We start from the raw sequence: 23,519 nt of genomic DNA, 5'->3' as shown, positions 1-23,519 counted from the left end.
AGCTACGAGGTGGAAGAGACCCTAATACCCACCTGCGGATGGATAGAGAAAATGTGCTGTATACATACAGTGGAATATTACTCAGCCCTAAAAAAGGAAATCCTGTCCTATGCTACAACATGGATGAACCTTGAGGACATAATGCTAAGTGAAATAAGCCAGACATATAGAGACCAATACTGCATGATCCCATTTATATGAGTTATCTAAAATAGTCAGACTCTTAGCAAAAAGACTGATGGTGGCCAGGGGCTGGGAGAGGGGGGAAGAGGGTGCTATTTGATGACTACAGGGTTTCAGTTTTATAAGATAAAAAAGTTCTAGAGAGCTTTCACACAACATTGTGCAAATAGGCAACACTACTGTACTGTACACTTACAATGGATAAGATGGTATATTTTTGTGTTGTGTCTTGACAGAAAAAAAAAAGCTACACGGAAATGGCTGCTGCTGGGTGCCCCGCTCTTTCTCCAGCACCCGCATATAGTGGCTTACTGAATGGATGGTGCAGTCATTGTGTGAAACATGAGAAAAACAGCTCTGCGTGCAATGAATTAGAACAGGCCTACCCGGGCACAAGGGACCACAAACACCCCAGCTCTCTGCCTTCACGGCTCCCTTTGCTGAATTGTCCCATGATCCTCACTGCTGTTCGTGTCCCCAGAGATGGCCCCTTCCTGATACTGACTTGCAGTAAGGCAGAAGCCTCTGGAAACAAACTCCCAGCCCCACAGAGGTTACCCTTCTGTGGAGAGAGGAGATGTTTTCGCAGGAGCAACCTCCAGCGGTGGGCGCCAGGTTCTCTAGAGCGTCGTGTGCTATGTGCCATCAGGCCACTGCCTCCTCTGTCCTCAATCTCGACCTCAGGCTGCCCTGACTTTAGATGGATCAGTGTCTTCCCTCCTTCTCAGAAGAAGGTGACAAGCTTTCTGGCCTCCAGAGGCTGAGTTGTCCAGCTGGGGTCAGGCCTCTACGGCTGGAGGAATGTAGAGGCTGGGAGAGGGTCCAGGGCAGCTCTCGACAGTGATTAAAGGACTAGAAACCAAGATAAACAGCAGCAGGGTTGGGGACCCTCAGCAGGAGCTACAATGCTTTCCAGTAGGGAGGCCTGGCGATGCTGGCGACAGCGTCCAGCTGCTCCCTCCCTCCCCGCAAGGGGCTGACAAGGGGGAGATGCTTAACTTGTGCTGAGCAGGAAGGCGGAATTCAGATGAACTGCCTCTGCCACAGAGAAGCTGACCACAGAAATGGGCTCCAGGAGAGGGGACAGAAACATTCCGCCCAGGTCCTTAAGGAAAACCTGTTTCCCCTGGGATAAAATATATGTAAAACCCTCAGTTTTTACCGCATTTGGCCCAAAGGGAAACCCTCAATAAGCAGCAACTAGTGTTATTTTCCCCTCTTGATCTTGTTTTTATAACAAAAATCACTGGCTCTGGCCGAATGGCTCAGTTGGTTAGAGCCTTGTCCTGATACATCGCGGTTACAGGTTCAATTTCCAGGTGGGACATATACAAGAATAACCGATGATGCATAAGTGGAGCAGCAAATCAATGTTTCTCTCTCTCTCTCTCTCTCTCTCTCTCTTTCTCTGTCCCTCTCTCTCAAATCAATAAAATAAAAACTTTTTAAATGATAACATGTACTTCATAAAATATAATACCACGCAGGAATAAAGAGGAATGAACTACTGATACACACAACACGGATTAATCTCAAAAGCATTATTATGAGCGAAAGGAGCCTTACACAAAAGAGCACACACTGAGTAAAAGTTCTAGAAAAAGCACAAGTAACCCACAGTACTACAGTTCATAACAGTGATCGCCTCAGGGCGGGAGGAGCTGACTAGAAAGGAACATCCTAGAACTTTTTGGAAAGACACAAACAGTCTGTATCTTCCTGGGGGTGGGGTGGGATGTTACACGAGTGTGTACAATTGTCAAAACCCAAACTGTAACCTTAAGATCTGTGCATTTTACGTAAATCATACTTCGACTTAAAAAGACACACACAAATATTTATGTCATGAACAAGATCTCCGAAGTACTTTTCCCATCCATTTTATTTACGTCTCCATAGCCACATCTCTGCACCCCGGGACAGACGTTATTAACATCTGACAGAGGAAGGAAATAAAAAGATCAGTCATGTGTCCAAATAGTAGCCCAGAATAGGCCACCTCAAAGCCAGGCCCCTGTCACCACCCCGTCCAGCTTTCCTAGGAGATCAAAGCCATTCACGCTCAGTGCCAGGCCTCCCTGTGCCCCCCCCCCCCGACGCCTTACCAGGACTCGGCCGTCGGCCTTGGGCTGCCGGGCCAGGCTCACCCCCATCCACTCATCATCCCGGTCCTCCCGGCAGGTCTTTCCGCAGGACGTCCCCTTACTCTTCCCTGGCGGGAGAAGAGAGACACCAGGCATGGGTTAGGGAAAAGATGCCCCCCTGGCTGCTTTTCAAAGAGTGGTCCACCGCCCAAATGTCTGTAACCAGCTCAGGAGGAGACAAGGAACTTGAACAAAGTGTAAAATCGACTCTAGCGCCGTGCGTGCTGTTTAATTTGGCCACCGTATTTTCCATAGCAAGTAGTCCTTGGTGGAAGCATCGGGCTATGTTTGGAAGCAAGCTCCTGAATTTGTCACGCATCAGGAATAAACAGCTCGCCAACCGGTCGCTCTGAGTAGTGCTAGAGAAGCCCACGGACACCTCTCCCTTTCTGCTAAGGAAAATCACGACAACAGTTCATTTAAAAATAATAATCATTAGAAGTGCTTGATGGGAAAGGACTTTGGAGAAAGTGAGGAGCTGAAGTGATTATCATAAAGAATCTTCTTTTTTAACACTTTATTAAATTTATTGGGGTGACAGTGGTTAATATGAACATACAGGTTTCAGGTATGGGTTTCTATGTTGCAAGATCTGTATATTGCTCTATGTGCCCACCATCCAAAGTCGTATCTTCTCCCATCACCATATATTAAGACCCCCTTTACCCCCCACAAACATAACTTCTACTTACTGAGTATCTACTATGTGCCAAGTACAATTCTACATATTCACCTCCATTACCTCACTTAATCTTCTCCAGGTAATACTGTGAGGTAGGTATCTTAGTCCTAACGAGGAAACTGAAGCCAAAGAGGCTATGGGACATTCCCAATAAGTCCCAATTAGTAACTGGCAGAGCTGGGCTCTGAACCCAGGCAGATCCATCTGATTCCACCAGATCAAAGTGAGCTTTTTAAAATATCCATTGATGCCAGGCCAGTGTGGCTCAGCGGATGAGCATTGACCTATGATCCAGGAGATCGTGGTTCAATTCCCGGTCAGGGCACATGCCCGGGTTGCAGGCTCGATCCCCAGCAGGGGGAGTTCAGGAGGCAGCCGATCAATGACTCTCATCACTGATGTTTCTATCTCTCTTCCTATCCCTTACTCTCTCTGAAATCAATAAAAATATTTTTTTAATAAAATAAAATATCCATTGATCATATCTTTCCCTACTTAAAATATAAAACCTAAAATTGATTTTAATGGCTCCCCCTTCATACACAGAATAAAATCCTGACACCTTCCACCAGCCTGCCTGGGTCCTGTGTGATCAGCCCCAGCCCACCCTGCAGAGCTCCTCCGCCTCCAGTCTCTCCTGCTCACCACTCCAGCCACACCACCCTCGCTCTGTACTGATCGTGGCACATGCTCTCCTCTGCTTGGAGGTTCTGCCTCCCTGCCTGCTCAGCTAACTACTGTGCACCTTTCCAATCATGGGTAGATCAAATACCCACCTTCCCTCTGGTCTTCTTGCTCTCGATTATTTGTTTTTAATGTCTCTTGTCCACTAATTTGTAAGGATGGCAGGATCTCTGTTTTCTCATTGGTATATCCTGGTGCTTAGTAAGTAACAGGTACTCAATACATGATGGATGGATGGATGGATGGATGGATGGATGGATGGATGCATAGATGGATGCATAGATGGATGCATAGATGGATGCATAGATGGAAGGGAGGGAGGGAGATGAAAGAAGACCAGGCCACCCTAAGAAGAAAGAGGAAAGTATGGGGGTACAGAGCCCATTTCCACTTCGGCAGGATGTCCACCCACCTCGAGCCATGTCCAGTTCGGTGCATCTCCGGTCAGGGTTGGTGTGGATGCGGCACTTAAACACAGCCCCCGGGGACTTCACTGACGTGCTGTACTTGGAATCTGCCTTTGGTGCACCCACAAGGACCCTGCACATTAAGAAGAAAGGGCATCCTGTCACAGCCCAGTACCAGGAAAGAGGAGGCCACGGGCAGGCGGTCTGAATGCTCACTGGGAAACCATACCCCACCCCAGCGTTATACTGTGCTGGTGGGAAGGGGGGTGGGGCTCCCATAGTCAACCTGGTAGATGTTCTCCAGGCACATTTAAAGCTTAAGTTTGGTTGGAAACACATATAACCAACAAATGGTGCTTATCCAGAATCTATAAAGAACTCCTACAAATCAATAAGGAAAATACAGGTATCTAATATCATAATGGACCAAAAACTTGAGTAGATACTTGATGAAAGACCATAACCAAATGGCCAATAAACATATGAGAAGGTGCTCAATTATATTAGTTATCAGAGAAATACAAACAAGATATCACTTTACACCTACTACAAGGCTAAAACCAGGAAGACTGAAAATGCCAAGTGCTGGCAAAGCTATGGAATAATAGAAACCCTGCTGCTGGGAGTGAAAACCGTTACAGCCACGTTGGTGAACAATTCAGCAGTTTCTGAAAACACTGAACATGTGCCTAGGACCCAGTCATTCCACTTCTAGGAACATACCCAATGGAAATGCGGACACATGCCTACAGGAGACAGGTACAAAAGCTTTCACGGCTGAATGCAGCAACGGCCAAAACCAAAGAAACCCAAAGGTCCATCAACGCTAGAATGGATAAGTAAGTTATGATACAGAAATACAATCGAATTCTATCCAGCAATGAAAATCAGTGAACATCACTCAACCACAACCACATGGATGAACCTCATAAACACAACACTGAGCAAAAGATGTCAGGACCTATAGCGCACTCACTGATGCCATTTACCTGAAGTTCCAAGCAGCTGAAGTTAACTGGTGTGAGAGGGCAGGATAATGGTTATCTCGGGGAGGGGCAAGGGGGGTTGTAGTCAGGGAAACAGGGCTTTCTGGGCACGCATGAAGTTCTACTTTTCAACCTGAGCAGTGTTCACAAGGATTGGTGATAATTCGTTAGATTGTACATATGATATGGGCATGCTCCTGGATGTATTAGACTTAAAAAATAATGACGTGAATAAATAAGAAATTTAGAGATACCATTTCTCTTCTGGGTCCCTCTCTTCCTCCTCACCACACACAACGTGCACATTTAGGGGACATAGAGAAGACGTAGCAATAGTGTAGAATCAAAAATGCATCCTCTATCCCAACACAAACCAGAGATGGAGTCGTCCACATGCAAACTGAGCAAGAATGCAGCTCTGTCCTTCCTCTTGAGCTGGAAAGCTGCCTTGCGGATGGGCCGTCCCCTGCACAGCCCTTCCCTGGGGGGAGGAAAAGGCACGACATGCCAAGAAGACAAAAAAGACACATTTGGGCCTGCGTGGGCACGGAACACAGGGGGAACAGCAGAGAGTTCCCTTCCAGATGTTATGAAAACAATTCTGACCTACAGTTTCATGCTCTGTTTCTGGAAAGCAGTCAACCGAAGAGCTACGGCAAAGAATACTAAACAGCACCAATCAGGCACAGTCTGTGCTGAGCTACGAGCCATTTGGAAAAGAACTTGTACGATGAGACTTAAACAAAACCTATACCGATGTTCAAAGAGCAGAAAATTCTAAGCCGCTGCTCTGTGTCTCTAGCGCCCGGAAAGGGGATGCAATTCCCCTCGGAAGGTATGAGGCACATTGTGAAATCGATCATCTCCACTTGCCTGGGAATAGAAAGCATTATTAGGTATCTGTGGGAAACGTGGCCAGTAGAGGTTAGAGTGACCCCAGACGGCCTCCCTGGGGATGTGGAAAGTGGGTCCAGGCTCCCCTCACTTTGTCCTGAAGCCACCTTCACCTGGAGATGTTGGACACTCACGCTTCACCCCCACCCTGGCCTCAGAATGACGCTGCTCCCCGACCAACACTCTGGATGAGCAACAGAAGTCGGAGACCCTCAGATGGGCCTCCAGCAAAGGCTGGCAGACATCACAAAGGACACCCACAGTAATATGACTCAGACACGTGGTATCAGTTCGTGGGAAGTCGAGTGGGTCCCGTCTTAATTGCCATTCCCCCATCCCCCAACACCCAGAGGGTGAAGGATCTCTGAGGACACAAGGAGCTGGGGCGATCCACCCCTTCCTTGGAGTGCTTCCTTCAGGATCAGTGTTGGAAAGTCTGTGTTTGACTCTGTCAGGAATCAAGTCACACCCTGCTGGGGTGAGAGAGGAGCCAGGCCCCCAACAGGGAGGGCACCCAAGCGGCCCCACGGCCTCTCAGCAACACCCCGGGGAGCTGCCCCCCCAGCCTCACCACGGTGGGCCCCAGCTGCAGGATCTCCAAGCTGACGCAGGGCTGGAACCCACAGCCTTTGGAAATCACAGCGAGCACTTTCCCAAACAGACCACAGCGCCTCTGTCGCCCACACAAGGGCAGTTTGGCCGGCTCTCGGTGGCTCTAACTCAAATGCACAATGACACACCAAACAAAACTCCAGTGAGAAGGAGGCCGTATTTAGGGATCAATTTCCCCCACCTTGCTTCTGGGGCTGAGCGTTAGAGCCCCCAGGGCAAGCCGAGGGTTGCTCTCTGAAAGGCCAGTTATGTTTTCACAGGTGAGAAGAATTAGCAGTTGGGCATATCTATGCAGCTGAAACGCCCACGCCTTTCCACGCATCGGCCTGTCGGAGCTGGGCAACGTACAGAACGCCTCCTCCACTCGAGAACCCCCGTGGGACAGGGCTGGGTCTAAAAATTCCTACCAACTCCAAATTTGCATTAGCACAGTGAATAAACGCCACTTGCGATTCATTTTGTAAGAATGACAAAAGGGGGGATGAGCCTCATACAACAGCAGGCTGCTTCTCGATCGCGTCCCCCCAAATGGCACTGGAACTCTGGATGTTCCAGATGGTGGCTTTGCTCCAGATGCACAGACCCAGATTCACAGGTTACCCAAGCAGGAAGGGACCCGGGTGAGCTCGATCCCAGGCACCGCTTCTCTCAGCCTAGGGAGGAGACTGCGAGGGGCTACATTAAGACAGAAATCTAAAGTGGGGAAAGGACCAGCGGAATTATTTTTCCCTTCCAAGCCCAACGTACTCAATGGTTCTAACAACAATGGCTGATCAAGCACTGGTAACAACCCTCTGGTTCAAACCCTTAATCAGGTGGTCGGATTAGAAAGTTTTTCCCAAATCCTGTGCAATGGGAAATGAAGCGAGAGAGCAGGGGGCGTGTGCACCAGCACGTGTGCACCAGCACGTGCGCGCCCGGCCCACGGCTCACCGGGTGGCACGGTGCAGAATGAGCTTGTATCTCTGTGTTTACAGAACATCGTGGCTTCTTCCTCCGCTGCCTGGCGCTGCTCTTTACCTAGGCTGCCGGCCAGGGGGACTGCGGCTGCAGGCCAGCCGATGAGCTTGTCTTTTCTGAAGTCTGTTCAGCTGGCTGTTCGCCAGGCTGATCCCAAGAGATAGAGAGAGCGCGATGGCCCAGGGTTCGGGACAAGCCACTAAAAAGATGCCATCTGCTTTTTCTCAGTCTTCTAAGTTATAAAGAGACACCCCAGATACTTCCAACATCCCACCAAATCTTCCTTGAGACTTGACGAGACAGTATGACATTTCTTTCCTCTGTATGGTTACCATATAAAAAGACCTGAGTGTCCCCCACCCCCACAGGCACCCACGAATAAATCATCAGGCTGATTCTGACCTTTGCTCGATACTCCCAGTGTGGTCCTCAGACCAGCAGCAGGGAGAACACCTGGGTGCTTGGCGGAAACGCAGACTCTAGGGCTGCATTCCCGGCCGGCTAAATCGGAATGTGCATTTGAACAGGCTCTCCAGGTAATTCAGTCTAAGAAGTAACTACCCATACCCCCGTGGGGCAGGGCTGGGTCTAAAAATTCCTACTAACTCCAAAACCGATTACAAATAATCCTGTTCATTTGGAGCTGGTATGAAGAGGTGACCCTTGAGAAGTGAGGCTTTCGTCCTATGCCATCCCCAGTTAAAGATGCACTCAAACTTCAAAGACATCTTAGAGTCTCCTCATTAACTCAGAATTCTAGATTTCTAATCACAAGGACAACCAACACGGATAGGGCACCTGGAGTGTGCAGGCACCGGGCTAGGCCCCTGATGGCGGCATCACGTCGAATCTTCACAGCAATCCTGTGGGAGACACTAATATTCTCCCCGCTGTACACACGGAGAAGCAGGTGGCCAGAGAAGGTCCCAGGACTTGCCTGAGCCCACCAAGCGTGGTAAGATGCCAAGCTGTAGCACGTACCCACGAATAGAGTGCACTGCCCATTCCCCCATTCTGCCCATCCCATACCAGCCAGGAGGAGGAAAGGGGAACCAAGAGGTACCAAGTGCCCCCCAGTGGTGGCAGCTGCTCACACGGGTGACCTGCCTGAAAAAGCCCAGGTGAGGCTCTGCAGGTGGCTCCCAGGTGAGAACTTTGATGGGAAAGCTCCTTCATGCCAAAGGACAGACTGGGCTTTGGGACGGGAAGGTGGCTTTCTCCTCCCCATCGGGCTGAACTTCCAGCACCTTCTTGCTTTTCTAAAACGTGTACATTACTGGCATGGGATTGTCCAGAGGTTTGCCCCTCTCAATGAGTAGTTCATGTACCTATTTAGAAATGTGGACCCATCTGTTCATCTGCCAACGCCAGTTATGCTCACAGTTTGTCTGATTATTGCTCATGGCAACCCTGTCAAGCACCCTCTTGTGTGCATTTTACTCAGAGATGGTGGTGACTTAGTTGGTAGGTGGCAGGGCTGGATTTGAACCCAAGGCATCAGTGTCCAAGGGCATGGTCTTTCCAGTCCCTCAAACTCCCTCCTATTGTGGCAGTTTACATGCCTTCCACACAGCCACTTCTTCAATTGGCCTGTGTGTGGTCCAGCTGGCTACAAAGGCTCCAGTCCAGCCACCCATCCTGCTCTGAACACATCCCTCACATCCTGAGGGTGAACTGCAGGTCTGTTCCCTGGAGAGCAGGTGGCAGAGAAGGGCTGAGCCATAGCTGCCTCTGGGAGCAGGCTCAGAACTGTGTCTCAGAGGCTCCCTCCCTCCCTCCCCACAAAGGCCACGGCTGTGCTTCTGCGGCCAAATTACAGCCAGACCCAGGACAGGAACTGGGGATTCCAAACCTTAAACCCATTAGGTTTGCTTTCATGCGTTTGATCCCAAAGCCAAAGCATCCCCAGGGACCCACGTGGCCATTACAGGAGTGGAATTCAATCACTATGTTCACCGCACCGCACGGAAACCCCAGGAATCACTCCAGGTCCCTTAATCAACAAAAAACAGCCCAGACTCATGCAGAGGGAGCACCACCCCTGATGACCAAACCATCCCAGAGCGAGGAGACTCCCTGGGCCAGTGCTTGCCAACTGGGGGTGTGGAACCTGAAAAACCTCAGAGGCACCTCCTTCGACACTTGAGGAAACTGAGGCTCCAGGTGGTTAAGCAGTATGTACTAACTGCTTTTAAGTATTTTAAAGTAGTCGTGCCGCCTGAATTCTAAGTTCCAAGGGCAAATTACTCAGGGTGGGGAAGTTAAGAAGCACAGGGGTAACACAGAATTCAAATTCTGCCTCTACCAGTGATAAGCTGTGTGACCTCAGGCAAGTGTCTTAAACACTCTGAGCCTCAGTTTTCTTCCTCTGTAAAATAGAAGGAAAATGTACCTACTACGGGTTCTTGTGAGGTTTAAGCAAGATGTTTATAAAGCGCCCAGCACGGGGCTTGGTACAAAGTGGTAGTTCGAAGAAGTGTTAGAATGCTGGGCACTAGGCCAAAAACCTTGGCACCCAACTCGTCACAGCTCCACCTCCTGGCAGCACCCCAGGAACTCACAGATCCTTAGAACCTCAGTCCCTTTTCCAGTGTGCCGGGCAGAAATTTATTCAGACTGTCAGCTGAGGTTGCAGAAATCCAGGGATGGCTAGGACACTTTCAGCACTGGTAGTAGATTGCAAAAGTAGCCACGATTCTCCACCCTTCCTGTATCCATGTCCTTTTCAATGTGACTTTGCAGCTCTTTCCATTAAGAGATGGAGTCTGTTTCCCCTCCTCTTGAATGTCGGCTGGCCCTGTAACTGGCACTGGCCAACAGAATGTGACAGGAGCAGCCCAGGCTTCAAGAGACCAAGCATATTCTGATTGCTCTCTTGGCACCCTGCCCAGCCACCATGTGTCCAAGCACAGGATGCTGAAGAATGAAACACGCACGGAGCAGAGATGAGCCATCCCAGCTGAGGCCACCGTAGACCAGCGGGCCAGCCTGCGAGCCCACAAGCTGAGAGCAGAGGCACAGTGAGCCCGGCTAAGAACATAAGAACCACCCAGCTGAACCCAGTCTCAATGGCCAAGCACAGAATCACGAGCTAATAAATGGTGACTGGTTTAAGCCACTGAGTGTTAGGGTAGTTTGTTCTGCAGCAATACTGCAGTAATAGAAAACAGATACATCATCACGCTAGGGCCATGCCACCCCTGAAGAGAACTAGACTGTGGCACCTCCACCGCCCACCGGCTGCTCCTGGGTCCAACCCAATTATCCAACTCTGCAGCTCAGAACTGTGGCTACTGTTTCTCCACCTGCCTAATCGCCTTTTCTTCCCGCAAAGGAATCTCACTGCCACCCAGGACCACAAGGTCAAAGGGCTCTGATATGAGAAGGGCAGGGTGGGGTGGTAGAAACAGCCCTGAAGAGTCTGCCAGTTCCTCTCCAGCTGTGTGACCTTGGGCAAGTCCCCAGGCACTCCCTTATCTCTAAAAACAAAGACAATAACAAATGCAGGGACCCCTCCCAGGGCAGCAATGAGGAACAAAAGGAAACAGCAAAGGGCAGTTTGTGGGGGAGGGGCCACGCACCCAGGATAGCCTGACTTTCGGAGAATGGGGTAGGACCTTTCAGGTTCCAAGGCCAAGAGCAGACAGAATTAGTGCCCAGGCCCTTCTCCCAGAAACAGCGTCAGGGCACTTTTTATTCCCCCTCAGGAACCTGATACCTTGGACAGGGACTTGATGGGCTGGGTGAGGGGAGGGCCGCATGGGTGACCCTGAGAACGGCCAGAGGAGCACTGAGTCAGACTCACCCTGCAGTCTACTTGCTGGGTAACCTTGGCCTTGGCTTCTGTGCCTCTGCAGCAAGAGCCCCACTGCATCGAAGTGACTGTGAGCATGGCCTCTCCAGCACATAGGAAGTACTCATAAAAGGCTGGGGATGATAATTATTTTTATTCTGGGAACCCCAGGTTAGAGTAAATAAAGGGAGGGAGAGGGGCTCAATCCATCCTAGAAAATGCTGATTCGGCGAATGTAGGAGGTGGCGTGCCATGTCCAACTGGGAAAGAGCAGAGGCACCGCAGGGTCCCACCTTAGAGCGGTATCAGCCCCCTGGCTGCCGTGTCAGGGAGTGAAGGGGCCTCAGATGTGGGGTGCAGCCCCAGCCACGGGCTCAGGTCTTGGGAGATGCACTGAGGGGAGGCAGTTGGAGAAAGAAAGACGGCAAAAGGACTGATGCTGTCCTTCCTCACCTGAGAGCATCACATAAACATTAAAATCCAAGAGACAGAACAAGCTAGAGACCTCTGGGAGATCTGAGTAATAGCCTTGATGTCTTCCTGTTGGTTCCTTATGATAATTTTCTTCTCCAAGAAAAACAGATCAATAAATTCACTTTTTTTTTTTTTTGCTAAAATTCTCACACCATCCCACCTTGGAACTGAAGACCTGCCTCCTAGACTTATCTAGAGCCAGGACGCCCCATAACACAGTGGCCTCTAACCTCTCTGAGAGATGGAGAAGGCACACAAAACTCTAGGATGTGCAACCCCACAGGTCTCCAATTAAAGCAGCCATCCCAGATCTTTTCTGGAAGCAGATGGGATGTAAATGATACCACAAAGGCACATGTCTGTAGAGCACGACCAAAATTTCAGAGACCACACATCACAAAGAGCGTGTATTGTGCAAGACTGATTCATTTTCAGATTGAGTGCCGACACTCAGATTTCAATAAATGAATGTATCAATCAACAAACATACTAAAAAGCGAGCACTTTCAGCATCCAAAGGCAGGATGAAGACCATTCATTTCAAAAGTCAGATCAGAGTAACAACAGAAATAACTACTAGTGTTTATCAAGGGTTTACCATGTGCTACACATGTTACAGGCTTTGCAGACATCCTCTCATTTAACTCCCCAGCAACATGAGTGGGGGGAATTCTTATCATGCTTTTATAGAGGAGGAAAAGGGGCTCAACAGCTTGCCAAGATCACCCAGCTCCTACACGGGGGCGATGTCAGGGCTGACGCTGGAGCCCACCCTATGATGGCCCAGAAACCACAGGTGTGGTTGTCGCCGAGGAATCGAGCCCCAACGAAGGCAGAGCCAGGAAGAGCCCCACCCCCAGGTCTGGAACACCCACTCTCTAGGACCCGTTCTGGTGGAAAAGCGGTGACAGGACCCTCTGTTGTGCCCTACCCCCTGCCTCTGGTGTGCCCTACACAGCGCCAACCCTGCCCCGGGGTTTGTGCACATCGCAGCACATTAACACCTGGTGGTCGGGAAGGGGCGGGAGAGGCCACCCGGGCTGAGACAGAAAAAAACAGTCAGTGCCTGTGGATCGCTGAGGTTGGGTGGGCGGTGGACGCCACCTGAAACTCTGCAACCCTCAGTTCTCACCTGGGAAAGTGGAACCACTCCCGGGTTGTCCCAGATATTCCATTAAAGATGATATCGTGCCTGGGAAAGCATCTGACTTCTTGTAGATGTCCAGCAAATACTATCTGATGGCATCACTAATTCTGATTTCTTAAAGTTACATGCAACGCCCTTGAAAGCGAGTGACTTTTGAGGACACCATGGCTGCTTTTAATAAACGTGAAAACATTTTTCCCGGACAAATCACAGTAGGAGTTATCAGAAGGAGACCGTTTCCTGACCAGCAGCAGGTCACCGGGGAATCGGAGCTGGCTGGAGCCTGGCCCTTCACACCCTCACACTCAGGGCTGTGAGTGACTGGCTGAAACAAGTCTGTGTTCTTGCCTTGGAAGGTCCTCCCCTGGGCCACACAGCCACCTCTGCCCGGGCCAGAGTTCAGCACCAGCTCAGGAAACAGCACCCTCACCAGTTTCAGGATCTATGTTCAGGGAAACTCCCCTGAAACCCCAAGAGACGTTTTCTGGGTCCCCTTATAATGTGGGTCTCATATACATGTCATCCAGGAACCAGGAACCAGATCTGAAAATGCTGCTTCCAAAAAATCCAGATGGGGAGGTGGCACTACTCCCCCCTCCACCCTGCGCCTGGGATGAGGCAGGGGACAGAGGAACTCAGCAAAGACCTCCCCGCCAAAGGTTATGAGAGGCAGCTGCAAGACCATTTTTAGGTATCTCCTCACTAAAATGGGGGCAGCAAGGCCCTTGACCCCAGGGTCCCCCTTCTAAAGGTTTTAGTTTCCCAGGGGTCTGTCTCTCTTCTGCCCTCTGAACACTCTGTGCCTCCCCAAGGAAAAGCCCCTCCTCATCAGAGCCCATATCTTATATTTTGCCTGAGATGCAAGACTAGAACCCACAATCTTCTTGCCCATCAGACTGGGAGTGGATTTTTCCTTCTTGAATCCCTGTGCCTTAGCCCAGAGCAGGCATCCAATGTTTGATGACTGGAAAAAGAAAGAATTCAGCCGCTTTGGCTGCCCACTCTTAATTTATAGTTAGATTTAAGCACCTCCATTTCCAGTTTAATACTCGAATACACCAAGGGTTGATGTTTCTTTTCTTGTGTCACCTTTTGGTCTTTGTCTAGCCCTATAAGACTGAAGTCATTGCTCTAAACCATCCAACAGAACTTTCTGCAGTGATGATATGTTCTCTCTGTGTGTGATCCAAAACGGCAGCCGCTAGCCACACGGGGCTATTGAGCACCTGAAATGTGGTTGGTACAACTGAGGAACTGAATTGCTCATTTCCTTTGGTTGTAATTAATTTTACTTTGAACGGCAATACATCTGGCTACTATTGGCAACTGTATTGGCAGGGCAGCCGAAATGTCTAGCTTGCTCTTTTGATTCCCAGCCTTAATACACAGTGAGGATGTTATGTTCTCCGTGGCTCTGAATCACCTCCTATCTCTCACTGAACGATGCTCTGACAACCTCAACAAAGCAAAAAGCCGGCACGTCTCCCATTTCCAAGCACTTGCTCTGTGCCCAGGCACAGCCGTCTTGCTGTGTCCCAGGAGATGGGGCAGGAAGCGTGTCGCCAGAAAGGAAGCCGATGTACCCAACCAACTCCAGGGTGTCTGGGGCAGAGAGGAGGGGAGGGGTGTGGAAGAAACGCACTCTGGGCGCTGGACGCCAGTCGGGTTGTGTGTATTTATATCGCAGGGTGTTAGAGTTGTCTGTCCTGCAGCTGAGGAACCATCCACGGCTAAGGGAAGGGAACAGAAATTGGCTTTGTCCATGCCCTCTGGCCTCTGGCACCTACTGCTGGTGTTCAAAGAGTGGAAGAAGACCGGGGGGGACGGGGGGGGGGGAGTGTTATATGAGAGGAAGCTGTCCCTGAGCAGGTATGCACCCTCTGGGTGACACTGCAAAGGAGGAAACTGAGTCACCTGCATGTTTGCATCCAAACTGATAGAAGTGACATCTGTAACACTCCCCAGGATATTGTAGTCCCCCTGGCCATCGGGACAACTCCCACTGCCTAGAGCATGGGGACAGAGGGGCCACTCAAGCCCAGCCCTTCGAGAGAGGAGGGGTCTGGGGCTCTGCTTTCAATGCACTATGACTGCAGAAGCCAGACTCAGTCCCCAGGACTTGGAAAAGCAAGGCCGCACCCCTCTCTTAGAGACATAGGACCTTCTGATTAGTGATCATTTGAAAAGCACTGATAGGAATGCTCAGTTATGGGACTGAAGAGGTGGGGTTAGTTCTGACTGAGCACAAACGTGCCTTGTGACGTGCACCAAGGGTCCCTGACCAGCCCGAGCTCTCAGCTCTGCGCCTGCAGAGCCCACGCCGACCCGGTGCCCGAGCTCCATCCCTGCCCCTCCAGCACGTTCTTCTCACTCCCTTACCCTACATACCACAAATCCTTTCACCTGTAACACGGTGTTTAACAAGCATGAAGCAAACTTATTAAACTACTAACAATGAATTAAGAAGCTAAGGCGCAATTCCCTCTCAAGCAGACAGACACCAAATACGAGGCTTAATCAACATTTGCTGTCCTTTCCTCTCCAAGTGTCAGTGTACTGCGTCTCCTTTTCGTGTCTATCGCTTACCTCTCTCGTCCGTTCTGACTATCTGTGATCTATTTAAGTCCCCTTCTGCAGGCGGCTATGCTTGTCCATTGCACGGGACCAGCCCTTCGGTAAATACTCCAAAACTCCAGTGCCAGGTAAGTTACTGCACTTCTCTAAAGTACACACTCCAGGTTGGCCAGCACTTTGAAAATGCATAGAAAATTACTTCAAACCTCCCTTCCTCTTTGACCCAGCAATTCCAAGCTCAGGAACTTATTAGAAGGAAATAATTAAGGATGCCGCAAAGCTTTAGTTACAAGGATGTTTACCCCGGTTGCTGTTTATCATCTTGAATAATGAGTCAGCTTACGTGTCCCTCAAGCAGAGCTAAAGATCCAGGGCCCAGGGACTGCCTGGTAAGAAGAGACCAACAATCACTCACTAAGTCCATCAACCAACCCAGAGCGGAAAGTTAAGGTAGAGATCTTGGGTTGATCTAAATTCTGCAGGGCCAGAATCTTTTAGGGTGACATAATTTTGAATTAAGAGAGTTCATACAGAATTATGAGCATAAAGTGGGGCCCAGGACCTTGGTAGGGGCCTGTGGGAGTGAGAGGCCTTCAGAGGAATTTTTATTAGCCTCACCGTAAGTCCGGCCTCTAGAAGAAGGAGGAAGGAGGAGATGCTGGAGGTTCCTCGCTTCAAAGGCCACAGCTTACCAAGATTGGGCAGCATAATCAGCAGAGAGTAACGCTCAAGGTCTAAATCAAAGAATATCTGGGGGAAGGGAGAGGAGATAGGGAGGAAAACATTTGGAAAAAAGCAACGAGAGGACAGAAATCAAGGAGATACGCCAAGCTAAGATAAAATTAAGTCAGTGCAGAGGGTGGGGGGAAGGCTGCTTTAAAAATATTTCAGTAGAGGTTAGCTGGTACCTGAAAAACCATAGGGACAAGTGCTCCAGTAGAAAGAGCAGGGCACTTCTGAGACCAGCAGCCCTGGCGGTGGACGGGTTCATCTGACCCCTGAAATATCCATCCCACGTCTCCACTGGCACCGTACCATGCACCAGTGTTACCGCCCAGTTCCACTTCCTCTCTGCCATTGACCCAGGTGCCGAGTTGAAAGCCAGACCGTCTTTTCCTGCACTTGTCAAATGTACTCACACCACAGATTTTCCTAGCCCCCCTTTTTAAAACAAAGCAGGCTCAGCTCTTTCCCCGCGTCAGGTCTGCTCTGGGCTCCTCCCAACTGTTCTCCAGCTGGGGCAGCTTAGACCTGCGGCCCATCCAAATCCAGGTGAGAGGGTCTTGGCACCTCTCCCAAGAACTGAGCCGTTCAAAGAGCTGGGAGTGCACAAGCCCACACAGCTGTGGATCGCACACAATGCCCCAGGGCCACCGCCCGCCGCCCTGCAGGAGCCCCCTGCCCGGAGAAGCCCTTCTATTTCTGACAGCTCTCTCCACATGCTCTGTGCCAAGGTCACGCAGTCCAGGAGCCCGGCGTGGTATTCTGGGGTGTGCTCTCCAACTGCCCCTGCCCAGGGTGCATTCTCTACCACATGGAAGCACCCAATGGGCTGAGTGTGGAGGAAGCCGTGGAAAAGGTGTTCATCCTGCTTCGCTTTATAAAGTGTGCTTGGCGCGTGCAGGGAAGGAGTCTAACCTTAAACTCGGCACCTGGGGTAGATGGTAGGGAGGCAGATGTAAAACCAGACAGGAGCTACACAAGGACTTGAACTGGTTCTCTCGGAGGCAGCTCTTTAAACAGCGTGACTGTTAATGCTGGCTGGTCACAGAGTCCCCACTTTTCCAGGAATTCCTGAAGACCCGATCTACAAATCCACCCTTTTCCATCAGCCTCTGTCCAATTCAGAGCAGCGACTCCGAGAGAACTGCACGCTGAGCGCTCAGACATCACTGACCTTGCCCTCCCAGCCTGCCACCCCAAGGGATGCTCACACCGGTGACCACACAATAAACAGTCACCTGGGCCCCCACTGGGGCATGACCTTGAATAGGTGAACTGTCCATGAGCCTCTCTCTCTCTGATGAAGAGGTGACTGTGTGGCAGTTTCATTCCCTCTTGTGCAGAGAAAAGGGCGAAGGAGGGACCAGCCTCTCCTGGGTGCTTCTCTGGGGCCGCACACTCCAGCTCTGAATCTCGCAGCTGCTGGTGCTAAACCAGGGAGAGTTCTCCACCCCTTGGGACTCTTAGGGGGACGCCAGGGAGCAACTGGACTCCTTGACCTCTACAAAACCACATCCCTCTACGACTTCTGGTGACTGTGTCCAGGTCAGATGGCCCATAAGAGATAAGGGTCAGAATACCCTAGAAATCACGCACCAGGCCCCTGTCCTGTCACCCGGCGTCCTGGACCACCCTCCTTTTCTGCATCCTGGACCTCTCAGCTCTCTTCTGCAGAGGGCCTTGTGAGAGAGGAGGGGGCCTGTGGACTCAGCGATGCCCCTGGGGTCCCAGGCACTCAGGCCTCTGAGGGACCTTCCTCACCCCCAGCACCCCACCAATGCGCGCACACGGTCTATGCCCTCAGATCCCGGGGTTACTGTGCTTCCTGTGCGCAGTGGCGCGGGACAGGCTCGGAGCCCGGGAGAGGCGGGCGGGGTGTCACCAAGAGGTCCCCGAAACTGGAGTCTGCGCCGGGAGCGCCCCGTCTCCCGGCCCCGCGGCGGCGGGCGGAGGAGCCAAGTTGCTCCGCGACCGAGAGAGTTGAGCGGAGCCCGGGCGGGAGGCCGAGGGCGGTTCTCGCCGCGCGCTCGGGCTGGGACCCCGGGGAGCGCCCCGCCCGGCCCCGCCAACTCCGGGCGCCGCCCGGGACGTCCGGGGACCGGGGACCGGGGACGGCGCCTCCCGCCCGCCCGCTTTCCATTCGCGCAGCGGAGACATTTAAATCGCCCCTCGGGACGGCGGCGTGGAGAGGCCGGAAAGGCGGCGGCGGGGGAGCCGAGGCCGGGCGCGGGGGCGGGGGCGGGAGCCCCAGGACACTCACCAGCGCGTGTTGTCGTGGAAATGCTCCAGCACCGCGTAGCCGAAGAAAGAGCCGGCGGGACCCTGGAAGCGCACCGGGCGCTGCGGGTCCAGGTTGTAGGCGCCCGCGGGGGTGCCCGCGGCCACCAGCGCCAGGAGCAGCGCGCGGAGCCCCCCGGCGCCCCTCCGCGCCGCCGGGCCGCCCATCCCCAGCCGACCACCGCCCTGCCTGTGCCCCGCGAGCAGGGCGCCGAGCGCGCGGGCGGCGGGGCTGCGGGGTCCGCCGACGGCCGGGGGCTCCCTGCGGCTGGCGCGGGGCGCTCGGAGGGACGCGGGCGGGACGCGGGCGGGACGCGGCGCCCGGCGGGGCGGGAGGCGAGCGGGCGCGGCGGGCGAGCGCGGGCGGCGCGGGCGGGCGGGCGGGCGGGCGGCGTCCTCCGTGCGCCGAGAAGTCTGCGCGCTCGCAGCCAGCGGTCCCGGCCGGCGGCTCTGACCGCGAGAGGCGCGCCCGCGAGGCCGGCGGCCGGGGCGGCGGGGCGGGGCGGCAGCGCCCCCTGCGGGCCGCGAGCGCCCACGCACCTCCGGGCCGGAGACGGCCGGGACCCCAGCCAGGCGCCTCGGGCCGCCCGCCGCGCCCCGCGCTCGGGTCCAGGGGCCACCCGATCCTCCCCGGAGCTGCGCGCTCCGCCCGCCCCGCTGGGTCCCTGCTGGTGTCTGTCGCTCCCTCTCAGTCTCACTCTCACACCAGGACCAAAGGGCCCCGGGGGAAGGACTGAGTTTATAGTCTAGCCTGGCCCATCCGCTGCCCCTTGGCCCAGCTGTGAGAGAACCTGTAGGAGCTCAGGAGCCGCTTGGGAGCGAACAGAGTACGCCCCGCGCGCGCACACCAGGTTACGCCCACCTGGTCTCCTACACCCGGCCCCTACCTGCGGGGCCACACCAGCAGCAGCAGCACCTGGGAACTTGCGGGTCCCGCTCCAGACCTGCTGAATCAGAAGCTCTGGGGGTTAGGGCCCGAAGTGGGGGGGGGAGGGGGTGGATTTCAACAAGTTCTAAAAAGGTTAGGACCCACTGATCTAAAACACACTCATTTCAATCTCCATAAACTAACCCCGAGAAGTGATACCAGGTAAAAATTGTAGCCCTAGTCTTTGAGTTGACAAAACAGTAGCTCCCAAGCCTGGCTGTAGATTAGATCCTCAAGCAATCATTTAAAAATACAGATTTACAAACACCACTCTGGGTCAGAATCTCTAAGGGTGAGGCCCAGGAATGCGTATTTCAAATAAGCCTCAGCACACTTGATGAGGAGCCGGCTGGGGACCTGTGGCCCTCCAGGAGAGGTTCAGAGTTCCGCACTGTGCTCCTGAACGTGGGAAGCACAGCATCTGGCTGTAGACGGAAAGGGTTTCATTCCCAGGTCTGACCAGCTGTGTAATCTTGGGAAGTCAATGAAACAGGGGTGCTAATAAACTGATAAACCTATGGATGGGCTTCTTGGGACAGCATTTTCTAACTGTAAAACTCCGAACATTTGTTAGTTGTTCATATAACCTGACATCAAGCGTGAGCTCAGTTTCCCTGTGGCCAGAGTAAGCTTCCCCACAGAGACGCGATCTGAAGAGTGTGTCTCCAGGATGACTGGCTGCCGGGAACATAATAATTCGAATTGGGCCATGCAGAATGCAGACTGGCTTCATGGGGTTGCGCCTTTCGAAAAAATGAAGCTCTTGTCCAATTTTCTAACTGAAAAGACAACCAACTGCTCTTTCTCCTTTTATTCTCTCACTCCAAGAACTAATCTGAAGGTTTTCCGTTAACCCCGGTGGTTACAGAATGAACAATGCTCAGAATCAGCCCACCTATCATTTGCCTTTTCCAGAATCTGCCATCGGTTTTCCTGAGGCAAACCTGACTTCCTTCTACAGGTGAATATGACAGGAGCATCTTTGCCATAACAATGCAAAAGAAATAATAGGGTTTTTTTGGGAGGGGGTGTAATTTTCATTTTTATTTCAGAGAGAGGAAGGAAGTGGGTGAGAGAGAAACATCAGTGATGAGAGAGTCATTGATTGGCTGCCTCCTGCACACCCCCTACTGGGGATCCAGCCCGGAACCTGGGCATGTGCCGTGACCGGGAATCGAACCGTGACCCCTTGGTTCATAGGTGGATGCTTAACCACTGAGCCACACCAGCCGGGCAGAAATAATAGTTTTGCCCTCACTCCCTCCCCACCCCACTGCACAGAGGAATACTAAATGATCAAATGTCCCTGCAAAAACGTTGACTTTTCATAGGCCTTGAAAAGTCTTTAAGATTCATTTGTCTATTATTTCTCTTCCTTTCTCTACCAACTTTTTTCCTTATAAATTTGTAAAGTTTTGTCTGCCTCTCATTATTTCCTAAATGCTTAAAGACTAGGTCAAAGCTAGGCATGTTTCTAAGGTTCTTAATACCAGCAGATTGTCTCCATAATCTTTATGTTTAGAATATAATTTTTCATTTCAGAAACCCCAAATTACAACAGAAAAATACACACAGTCCTTCCAGTAACGTGAGCATTCTCAGGCCCTGTCTTGAGCCATATCTTTGCTTTCCTAGAGTGTCCTCCCCCTGGTGTCCAACAGAAAATGCTGATTCCTCCTTGATGGAGCTCCCCAAACATCTCCCTTGGCTCCTCCTTGTGAATGCTCCCCCTTCTGGGCTCTGCCTGAATGTACCTCAGCAGGGTGCTAAGTGGCAGTCTTGACCTTAGCAGTGACTATGGGAGCCTGAACTGCAAAGACAGAGCTGTTGGGAGTGCAACCTGTGAGCAAGGCAGATGCTGCTGTAAGCTGACCAGCAGCCAGCTGCAAAGCAGGAGCATTCGCGATGCATCTAACACTGCACCGAGCATTTTACAAATCATTGTATATCATTTAAACCGCACAGGGATCCATTAGAAAGCTACAGGCAAAGCCTCGATCTCAGTTCAAGCGAGGCCTGCCTATATCACAGGTGCACAATCTTTGTTCAAAACTCTTGGGGCCAGATATGCTCCTGAATTCAATTTTTTTTTTTCCCAGAATTTTCTCATCATACTTTATACTATATCCAGCACATGAAACAAACATAGAACTAGGTGGTAAAATGTGTAAATATTCATACTTGTGAGCAGCAGAATAATGCCTGCCCACAAAGATGTCTGTGTCCAGGTCCCCAGAACTTGTGGGTATCTAACCTTACAAAAGGGATGTTGTAGATGTGATTGAGTTCAGGATCTTGAGATAGGGAGAGTATCCTGAAATATCCAGGTGAATCCAAAAAGGAGGAGAGTCAGAGCCCACGAAGAAGATGTGACAACTGGGCAGAATGATGTGACCAGCAGCCTCTACAACCCGGCAAAGTCAGCAAGAAAATGGATTCTCCAGAAGGAACTCAGAGCTCAAGAAGGAACTCAGTCTTGCTGACCCATTTTACACTTTTGACCACCAAAACTGTAAGCTAATAAGTTTGTGTTGTGTTAAGCCACTAGGTTTGTGGTGATTTGTTACCACAGCAACAGGAAATTAATACAACACTATAGCAGTCTAGCAGTTGGGTAAGGTTTTGCCACCAAATTATTTTTAAGAAACTCGGTTTTCAGAACTTTTTCTACTTTAGAATTGTGACTCTCCCGTCCCACTCCCATCCTCACTTTTATACATGGAGAAAATTAGGCACAGAGAAGTTAGGAAAAATATGGATATTAATAGTAACAATCTCATAAGTTTTCTATAATGATTCAATAAGATAAAGCACATATAGCACAGCACAGTATGTGGCACACGGGAAATAGTCTATAAATATTAACTGTTTCTCATTCATTCTTTAGTCTACATTCTGAGAAATTTCTTTAGTTTTATTTTCCGGTTCACTAATTCTCTCTTCAGTTGTGTATAATCAACCGCTTGTCTTACCAGTCCTTTGAATTTGTAATTTACATTATTTATATTTTTTCATCTAAAAAATTCTGTGAGACTTCCTTTAAAAACTGCTTTGTCCATTTTCATAGTGTCTTGCTCCATCATACCCCCAACATCTTCCTTAATTTCTTTAAATAAATTAAACTTGTTCACTTTCTCTTCTGCCTCTGTTAATTCTAATGCCTCCAGTCTGTACAATTGCTCCTGCATCGTGGTCTCTGTTCATTCTCTCTCAACGGTGGCTTGTTTCCTGTGTGTTATGTAATCTTTGGCTGTGAGTTCATGTTCCTTGGAAATTTATCTTTGTTTAAAATATGTTTCTCGACAAATGATTTGCATTTACTACTGCCAATTGCCTGGGGCACTGCTGTTTTTACCACTACTTTGACCTCAATTTCTGGCTTGGATTTTTTTTCTACTCACATGTAGCATAGCACAGACTTACAGATCAGTATTCTCAGGGGATGCTTTTTCCTTTTATTTATTTTTTTATTCCACCAAGAGCCAAGGAGGCCCAACAAGAAAGACTTCTTACAGTGTGGGGCAGGTGTTAGCCTAGTTCACCCACTGAAAAGGTTCAGCTTCATTTGACCTCTCCAATCTGACTACACCCAGGCCTGGGTCCCAGGCTTTGTCTGCTGTCCCTTGCATGTGTGAGAGCCACTTAAATCCAGACCTACCCAAGGTGAATGCTGACATCGGCACTCACTTTTTCTCCTCGATTAGAATTGTTTTCATTATTTCTGGCCCCTGAACACTCACCTTATTTCTTGCCAGTTTAGCAATCCATTATTCATTTTTATATTTTATTCAGCAATTTTAGATGTTTTATACCAGGAAAGATTCCCAGATATCTGGGCATTTATTTTACTATATTTCCAGAAAGGAAACCTCACTCATTTTCAAGTCACTGAAGAACCTAATCATGTTTTGGAACCCTTTGCTCTACTCGGAGGTTTCACATTATTGCAAGTCCTTGAAGAGGAGCCAGGAGAAGTGTAGGGCTCTGGAAGGTCAGCGTGATGTAAAGAAAGTCCTTGGACATCTAGGAAAGAGTCTTTGGAATGGAAGGA

At 50.8% G+C, this 23,519-nt stretch overlaps 1 protein-coding gene across 1 annotated transcript in view; it reads right to left on the bottom strand.

Moving 5' to 3' along the window:
* Positions 1 to 18,797, bottom strand: part of ITGA9 (integrin subunit alpha 9) — a 227,994-nt gene extending 209,197 nt beyond the window's left edge. The window contains exons 1-3 of the mRNA XM_081160497.1: positions 18,524 to 18,797; positions 4,106 to 4,233; positions 2,289 to 2,395 (exon numbers count right to left, since the gene is read on the bottom strand). Coding sequence (XP_081016623.1) covers positions 2,289 to 2,395; positions 4,106 to 4,233; positions 18,524 to 18,708 — 420 coding nt within the window. The 5' untranslated portion in view covers positions 18,709 to 18,797. The remainder of the gene's footprint in view (positions 1 to 2,288; positions 2,396 to 4,105; positions 4,234 to 18,523) is intronic.
* Positions 18,798 to 23,519: the final 4,722 nt, after the last annotated feature.

The sequence above is a fragment of the Miniopterus schreibersii genome, assembly GCF_964146895.1.
Source record: "Miniopterus schreibersii genome assembly, chromosome: 15".
Classification (NCBI taxonomy): Eukaryota; Metazoa; Chordata; class Mammalia; order Chiroptera; family Miniopteridae; genus Miniopterus; species Miniopterus schreibersii.
Note: the sequence above shows the minus strand (reverse complement) of the source record. Positions and strands in the feature narration are given on the sequence as shown.